The 9116-nt window shown below is 38.0% G+C and overlaps 1 protein-coding gene across 1 annotated transcript in view; it reads right to left on the bottom strand.

Annotated features, from left to right (window-relative positions):
- GPC6 (glypican 6) overlaps positions 1-9116 on the bottom strand; it is a gene marked incomplete at its 5' end in the record, with an annotated part of 207571 nt that overhangs the window by 44939 nt on the left and 153516 nt on the right. The window contains one exon of the mRNA XM_015822600.1: positions 5793-5822. Coding sequence (XP_015678086.1) covers positions 5793-5822 — 30 coding nt within the window. The remainder of the gene's footprint in view (positions 1-5792; positions 5823-9116) is intronic.

Genomic DNA, 9116 nt, shown 5'->3' with positions numbered 1-9116 from the left:
CAAAGTTAAATATCTGGGAATTTTCTTATCATCCTCTAACATGAAACTGTATCAGAATAACTACGAAAGACTGTGGAAACTAGTACAAAAGGATTTATTAATATGGAAAAAACTACAGTTTTCATTGCTGGGTCGTATTGCGGCCATTAAAATGAACATTTTACCTAAGTTTCTTTTTCTATTTCAGATGATACCTATTTTAAAAAATGAACTTAACTTGAAAGAATGGCAAAGAGATCTGAACCGCTTTATTTGGGAAGGCAAGAAAGCCAGAGTTAGATTTAAGATTATCCAAGACATTAGAGAACGTGGAGGACTTAAAGCACCAAATTTGACACTTTATTATGACTCTTGTGCGTTAACCTGGATGACGGATTGGATTAACTTGTCTAACAAAAGGTTATTGAATGTTGAAGGATGGGACTTGTACTTTGGGTGGCATGCTTATCTTTTTATGCAGAAAAAGATTGATAAAACTTTTAGAAATCATATAATAAGGGCTGCTTTGTTAAGAGTTTGGCAAAAGTATTTTTTTAAGTTTGATGTTAAGCTTCCAATTTGGGTGATACCATCACATATTTTTTTGACTATACATAGATGTGTGGTGATGGAGGCACCTTCATATAAAGACTTGTTATATCAGACTGGCAGTGGTAACTGGTGCCTGAAACCAATAGAAGTTTTGAAACAGAAAAACCCAGACTTTTCTTGGCTTGTGTATAGACAAATTCAAGATAGATGGTGAACTGATAAAAAGACTACTTTTCCTACGGAAGATGGGAATTTTTTGAAACAAGTAAGAGACGGTGCTAAAGGACACATTAGAAGGATATATAATGTTTTATTAGAATTGGACTCAGAAACTGAGTTAGTTAAAGATTGTATGATTAAATGGGCCCAAAATATAGGAGAAACAATATCTATGGATACTTGGGAGTTGATTTGGGTGAGAAATGTGAAGTTTACGCAAGCCCAAAATCTACGTGAGAATTTTTATAAAATGTTTTACAGATGGCACATGGATCCTGCAACTATGTCTCGCATTTATGAGAATTATGAATCCAAGTGTTGGAGGTGTGGACAACAAGATGCAACTTTTTTTCATATGTGGTGGACCTGCAAGGTTATTAAGGCCTTTTGGATAAAATTGTGGTGGAATTTACAGCAAATTTTTTAAAGAAGAATTACTTTCTTGCCTCAGTTGTTTCTCCTAGGTATTACACAAAATTTGGATGTAAAAGAAACGAACTTGATGTTATATTGCTTAACTGCTGCCCGTTTGTTGATAGCTCAAAACTGGAAGAGTAAAATTTTACCCACAATGGAAGACTGGAGATTGAAAGTTTCGTACCTTGCTGAGATGGCAAAGATTTCGGCTTATTTGAAGAACCATTCAAATGAACAATTTTTATTAATATGGAGAAGATGGATTGTTTATATTCAAAGGAAGCATAGAGTGGTGGAATATAATTTAGGTTTTTAGAAAACCTCTTCTTTTCTTTTATATATTTTACCTACTCATATAGAATAATATACTTTGTGGAGTTAGAGATGCTAATACTTGTTTAATTATATCTGAATATTATCCTGGGATTAGGTTTGGGAAGTCCGGGGGTGGGGGTGGGGGGTTTTTCATATAGCATTGTGTAGTATTTGTGAAAAAAAAATTTTTTTTTATGTTGAAAAATAATAAAATTTTATATTGAAAAAACAAAACAAAACTATAAGCTGATATTTCATTTTTACTCTCAGCTGAGATTTTCTTTTTCTTTTCAGCTTTTATTCATCTGTTGTTATTTTTTAAATATAACTGTGGATTACAAACTATATCTAGACTAGAGGGCATCCTCATTTACATTTAAGATCTACTTCTACATTAGCTACAGCAGACACCAAAGGGAGAACTAAGAACTCCCAGAACTAAGGAGAAATTTCCTGACTGTGAGAACAATTAACCGGTAGAACAGCTTGTGTTCAGAAGTTCTCAGTGCTCCATCACTGGGAGTTTTTAAGAAGAGATTGGACAGCCATTTGTCCAGAATGGTATAGGGTCTCTTGCTTGTGTAGGGGTTGGACTAGAAGACCTCCAAGGTCCCTTCCAACTCTGTGATTCTGTTCTGTTATTCCTTCCTTCCTTCCTTCCTTCCTTCCTTCCTTCCTTCCTTCCTTCCTTCCTTCCTTCCTTCCTTCCTTCCTTCCTTCCTTCCTTCCTTCCTTCCTTCCTTCCTTCCTTCCTTCCTTCCTTCCTTCCATCTTTAATAAATTTATTTTGTGTTATTTATGGCACATGCCCATACATAATTTAGATGTCCACAAAGAGTCCAAATGTCCATTACAAGCAAACTAGAAGGATATTTGAGGATAGATGTTTAGCTTGGGAGCTAGCTTTTCATTTGCAATAAACTATGCCTGTCAAAGGCAAAATCCACAGCAATGCATTTTCTGTGCTATCTCCTCACAGGACTGCATTTCCTAAAATCAAAAAGCTGAAAATGGCTTTGCAGAAAAAGTCTCATGAAAGTAGCCAAAAGGTTATGTTTGCAGCCTTGGTTTGGATTTGTAGCTGCAAACTTAGAAATAATTGCTCTATTGGAAAGTAAACAAAAAGATTCTACATGGATGGAACAGTTTAGAGGGCCTTTCTCCCTTTTATTTTAATGCAGTTTGATCAGGACATCTCTTCAAAGAGAGGATGCCTTTAGAGGAATTCCTGCTATAAAATAAATGTACAGCCATTTCTCCAAGAATTCCCAAGAACCATTTAAACAAATAAATAAAATAAAAACTCCACAATGAGGGTAAGAGAAAGAAAAAAAGAGAAGAGAAATCAAATTTAAATCTAATAATTGGAAAAGAAATTCTGGATTCTGACACCAATTAAATCAGGCTTAAAAATTAAGAACCATCAGTTCCTCTGTTGTTCTGCTAATGAAAATCATCTGGCTATATAAATCTAGCCAGATGACATGTTATATTTTCCTGGGCCTGGATCAAGCTACAGAAGGAAGAAATTTGAATACCCTTGATAACACAGGGGAAGCAGTATCCAGGAAAAAGTGGCTTAGATGAAGTAATGGGAAATAGCTTTTCATATATAGGAAACACACAAAAATGCATAAACATATTTTTCATCATTCTCCAAAATGCAAAAACGATATGTTGGAGAAAACCTCGTAGTGGACAGTTAAGTCACAGGGTAAAGCAATTTCTCAATCTTGCCACTCTTTGGATCTTCATAGGCTTAGTGTCCCTCTCCTTAATTTTACTTCCTCCTACAGAAATCAAATGGGGAGTTGCAGGAAAAGCTATTCTAGAATTATGCCAATGCTCACTTTAAAATAATATGCCATAGCTACTTCATGAAAGAAATGATTTGGCAGCTGGAGAAAGCATATACTCATCCTATTCTGCCCTTTTTTATCTAGAATATCAAGATCCCCAGATAGCATCTGGTAGAAAAAATATTTAGAATGCAACAACGGGAATTTGTTTTGAGTTAAAGAACCTCAAGTTATAATCACACATTCAGATCTGGAATCGTTTTCTTTCTATGCTCATAAGTACCTTGAGTCAGACATTCTTGCAAATTTCCTTCAAACCAACCCCAGATATGAAAAAAATGTGTTTTACTCCTAAACATCCTACTGGACACAACAAATTCTGCCTAACTCCAAGATCTTGTTTCTTTCTTTCTTTCTTTTTTAAAACACTCACTATTGAAAAATTTTACGATACTAACAGATGAAACAAAATAAAATCGGAAATAAAGAAAGAGTAGAAAAGAGATGAAATAGAAAGTCCTGTTTTTGACAGAGACCAATCAAATACTTCCAGGAAACCTTAAAAATAATGCAAGTGTCAGAATCCAATTATATTTCATTTCTATCTACCTACTCTGATGAAAAACCAATTCTTACTCTATTCTGGATTCTGTCATACTACAAAAAGGAAGGAGGGTAAGCATGGGGGGTTTATGACTCTCACTTCCTTCATTAAACTACAAAGTGACCGTTTGTGGATTCTCATCGAGAGAACTAACCATAACAATGTGGCCATCGCCTTTCATCTCACTCCCCTTTGCCGGCAGTGAGGAAAAGGGGGTGGGAAATACAACGCCTGGGTTCTGGGAAAAGAGGATGAGTGATCGTGCCGACGGAGCGGACTGATGGATTGAATCGCCCGGAAGAACTGTGGAGTGGGGGCTGCTTGGGAACACTTTAAAACATTGAATGGTGGGAGAGATTCCCCAGATCCTGTCTAGCATGCCTGCAATCAGCTTCTCTTAATAAAGATCCCTGTTGGAAGAGACATTCCAACAGTTCTGTCTTCTTAAAATGTAAAATTGAGGTGGGGCCTTACAGCAAGTATTGTTTCATGTTTCTTCTTTTCTTTTTGCCCTAAATCATCAAGCTATGTTTTGGGAGTGCACTAATATTCTGTGCCTCAGCTGTGGTGATAATGTGAGAAATTAATCATTCAATTTAATATTTAATAAAAAAAAAAAAGTTCCTGAAAGAATTTACCCATCAAAATGGTGGCCAAATGCACCTTCTTATGACTTCAGTCCCTTACTTGCTTCTTTTAACAAGATTCAAAGATTTCTCTCCCATCAATAAGACATCTCCCTTGACTGATCAACTGACCATCTGTGTGACGTAAGTCAGACTGAGAAAGAAGTCAGTATTCTCAAGGAAGATTCCATAGCCAATGGGACAGAACTGGAATTAAAATCTTTCTCCAACAGCTTAACAACTATAGCGGTGGTGGCGAACCTATGGTCCGCGTGCCAGAGGCGGCACTCAGAGCCCTCTCTGTGGGCACCCGCACCGTTGCCCCAGCAGAGTTCACCAGAGTAGCATGTGGTGTTTGGAAGCGATAGGGCAGGAAGTGAGCGAGCAAGCGGCATTGGCCCCCCGGGGATGCTCCGGAGATGGCGAGGGACTGGCCCCTGCATGCTCACCCAATCTGCCGTGACCGCTGCAGCCACGCCCACCCAGTGGGCTATGCCCCCCATACCCTCTGAGGGCACCACAATGCTGATGCAGCCCTGGCACTTTGCGATAAATAAGTGGGTTTTGGGTTGCAGTTTGGGCACTCGGTCTCTAAAAGGTTCGCCATCACTGGACTATAGTATTCTGACTTGGAAATAATAATAAAATAATAATAATAATAATAAATTAAATATTGTGGGATTCCCAAACTGAAGTTGAAAGATTATACCGTAAACCAGCTGTGGTGATGCCAGTGATTATTGGCATAGTGGGTGTCATATCAAAAAATGTTGGACTGCCCTTAGAAAATCTGTACATTTGCAAAAGGCTGTACCCCTTGGATCCATATATATACTTCACTGATACATTACGCCCTCCCAGGTTCTTGGGAAGAACTTGATGCATATGAAAGCCAACACTAGCTAAAAAACTGGCACCTAATTTCACATGTTGTGTACGTAATAAACATCATCATAAAAGGTATCCTGAGACGATGCCTTTCAAACAACAACAGCTGCCTATCCCAAGTCCTTGGGAAGGACTCAATAAGTGGATAAAAATGCCAGTTCCAACCATAATAATTATATGACCAATTCTCAGCATATCTAAAAAGAGACAGTAATAAGAATGTGAATGGCTCAATCAAAGTATTAGTGTGCCAAAGCAATCTATACAGTAAATCAGATTATTTTGCAAGGAGAACAAAAGATTGCTATGTAGATAATATTAGACATCATTTGTCAGCAAAATCAGCAATATGTTAATGGTATGAAAATCAAGAATAAGAATACCAGAGCTTACACCATGTTGCATTGTCCTCCAGATAGTCCTCTAGGAAGCATGAGAGAAAAGAAAAAAGAGGGGGAAAAATCAAGACAAAGTGTTAGGTTATAAGGAAGCAGAGAGCCGCAAAGAGGATAATGTATCATTATCAGCAAACCACAGCTAATCCTCGACTTGCAACAGTTCATTTAATGACTGTTGAAAGTTACAACGGCACTGAAAAAAATGGATTATGACCATTTTTCACACTTACAGCCCATTGCAGTATCCCTATAGTTATGTGACCAAAGTTCAGACACTTGTCAACTGACTCATATTTATGACGGTTGCAGTGTTCCGGGGTCCTGTGATCCCCTTTGGTGACCTTCTGACAAGCAAAGTCAATGGAGAAGCCAGATTCACTTAACAACTGTGTTGCTAACTTGACAAGTGCAATGATTCACTTAACAACGGGGGCAAGAAAGATCGTAAAATGGGACAAAATTCACTTAACCAATGTCTCATTTAGCAACAGAAATGTTGGACTCAATTGTGACTCAATTTCACGAACCAATTTAGCATCTTAAGGCATTTTAAAACCTGGAAAGAGTAGGGAAAACATTCCATTTCTGTCTCTCCAACTGCTGAAATTGACATATTTTATCTGTGCTTTATCTCTGTCATAGACCTGGTCATTCCAACCTAATTGTCTTCTCAAAAGACTCAGTGAAGGTCATCTACAGGTAAGTGATATTTTTTTTTCTTACCTGACCTCAACAATCTGAAAATCTCTGTCTGAGGTGGTCAGCTAAATAACTTGTTTTAAACCATTTTTAGTTCGATCTCAAATGCTCGTGATTGATAGCAGTTTTCCCAACCTGAAGGTTGGTTTAAAGTTCCCAAGACATACCAAGTCAACATGAAATAGTACCAGGCTGAAAAATGCTACAGATGCTGATTTATGAAGTAGGATTGCATAAGTATTATTTCTACTGTGCATTTTTTTTATCTCTCTGTGTATTGATTCCTTTATTGGTGTGTTTTTATTACAGGTTTCAATTGATTTATGATGTCTTTACTTGTCTCTTTGAAGATGTTTTATTTGCACAGAAAAATGATCAATACATTCATAAGTAAACATGAACAGCAAGCTCTAGCTTGCCCCTCGTAGTCTATCCCAAAGAAAAATGGAAAAATGCAGTTAATTGGGAAGACCGTTCATTTGCCTGCTGTTTTTGCAGAAATGCAAAAATGAATCTGGTAGAGTCAGATAAAGATAAATGTCCCCCTAAAATTTAATGGTAGTTGCACAGAATAGATGGTCTTGCAATGAGATTTGCTGAGGGGGAAGATCCATGGATGGGTCTCTACAAGTGCTGCAGATCATGAATTGCTCTAAAATGTTTCTTCCCCTCTCTCTCAGCCCCCTCCCCAATACAGGTAGGCTTCGACTTACAACGGTTCATTTAGCGACCATTCAAATTTACAACAGCACTGAAAAAAGAGACATGACCGTTTTTCACAGTTACAACCTTTTCAGCATCCCCGTGATCATGTGATCAAAATTCAGACGCTTGGCAATTGGTTCATACTTATGACGGTTGCAGCGTCCCAGGGTCATGTGATCACCTTTCCTAATCTTCAGACAAGCAAAGTCAATGGGGAAGCCAGATTCACTTAACAACTGTGTTACTAACTTATCAACTACAGCGATTCACTTCACAACTGTGGCAAGAAATGTCGTAAAATGGGGCAAAATTCACTTAACAAATGTCTCACTTAACAACAGAAATTTTGGGCTTAGTTATGGTCGTAAGTATAAAATGCTAATATATAGCCCAGTTCCACACAATTACCCCATCCCATAATGTTGGTCCACCATAAGAATTTATGATAGTTCAACTCACTCTTGTTAGCTGAAATAGCCAAAGAAGGTACTGAAGTTAGTCCATTCGAGTTAGCCTTTTTCAATTTTGTAAAATACATTTTTAAAAAAATCTCTCCTTGCTGCAGAACAATTTAACAGTACTTTTGCAAATGTGCCCAGTAGAGACATGAAAGGTTCAAATTCAATTTTACAGCTTAGTTTTGAGTCTAGCAAGATCAGACAGCATATTGGGAATGTATTCTTATATTGGTAAAGATATATTTTGTTTTTTTTTCTTTTTTTCTTTTCCCCAAAGGGGCTTTTTTTTAAATTTCATGCTGCTAAACTCAAGTTCTCTGTTATTGTTCTCCATCATTTTCAAGAGAAGAAGCTGAACCAGTGGGTTGAAACCACAAGGAAACAGATTTAGGGTAGATATTAGGATAAATTTCCTGATGGTAATTGCTACCAATGGATGAAAGGAGAAAGAAGCTGTCTCATGTTTTTGTTCCAGCTTTTCCAAGAGAGACTGGATAGCCACCTATTCAAAATACTGTATGAAATTCTTCACTGAGCATGGGTTGGACTAGATGACCTCTGAGATATCTTCTGATTCTGTAGTTCTATGATGGTACAACATACTGTGGTCCTAAGAAGGCAGTACTCTCTCTGCATAAGCATGAAAGCAATGCTAAATATCACATGCACTTAAAATGTACCTCTGCAACTATTTTTTGAGCATCTTATACACTAGATAGCATGGCAAGCTTCCTCCTCATTTTTATTTTCCCTTAAATACTTGACTGCAAAAATTAGTAGAAAAGAGAATTGTTTTTCAAACTGATATTGAGTGCATCCACTAAACATGGATTGTGCTTGAGCTTGAAAAGCTGAAGAATATGTTTCTATGAAAAAGACATTTGTTTGGCTTTATATAGCATATATGAAATACTTTGTGTTTGCAGTGTTAGGGATTATCAAAGAAACAGCCCCAAGAGTGGGTGGAGGGACGGCTGCCAGACCCACAAGCAGAAGAGGGATTTGCTGAAGGGCATCAGAGGGCACCATTGCAGAGATCGTTCCATCTCGGCTCTCAGCCCTTCGTGCTCCAACACTGAAAGTCTTTAAGAAGAGACTGGGCAGCCATTTGTCTGGACTAGTAGAGGGTCTCCTGCTTGAGCAGGGGTTTGGACTAGATGACCTCCAAGGTCCCTTCCAACTCTGTTATTTTATGATTCAACATGGAATATTGCAGAAATTGTTCATGCATGTCAGGTCTGCCATATTCGGCTTCTTCACTTAGCTGGCATCCTGCCATAAATTGCAAGGGAGCGGGAGGAATCCGGTGCAGTAACATGTGGGCCTGGGAAGGAGAAAAGGCAGGAGGGGAAATATGTTGACAAGAATTAGAGGTGCCAAACTGGAATAAACGAGCCTCCAAGGATACTTGGCCTGGGAACCAAAGGAGACATTGTTGTGAGAGGCACCAAACAGCC

The sequence above is a fragment of the Protobothrops mucrosquamatus genome, unplaced genomic scaffold (genome assembly GCF_001527695.2).
Source record: "Protobothrops mucrosquamatus isolate PMUCROS unplaced genomic scaffold, P.Mucros_1.0 scaffold1619, whole genome shotgun sequence".
Lineage (NCBI taxonomy): Eukaryota > Metazoa > Chordata > Lepidosauria > Squamata > Viperidae > Protobothrops > Protobothrops mucrosquamatus.
This window is presented reverse-complemented; position numbering and strand designations above follow the sequence as displayed.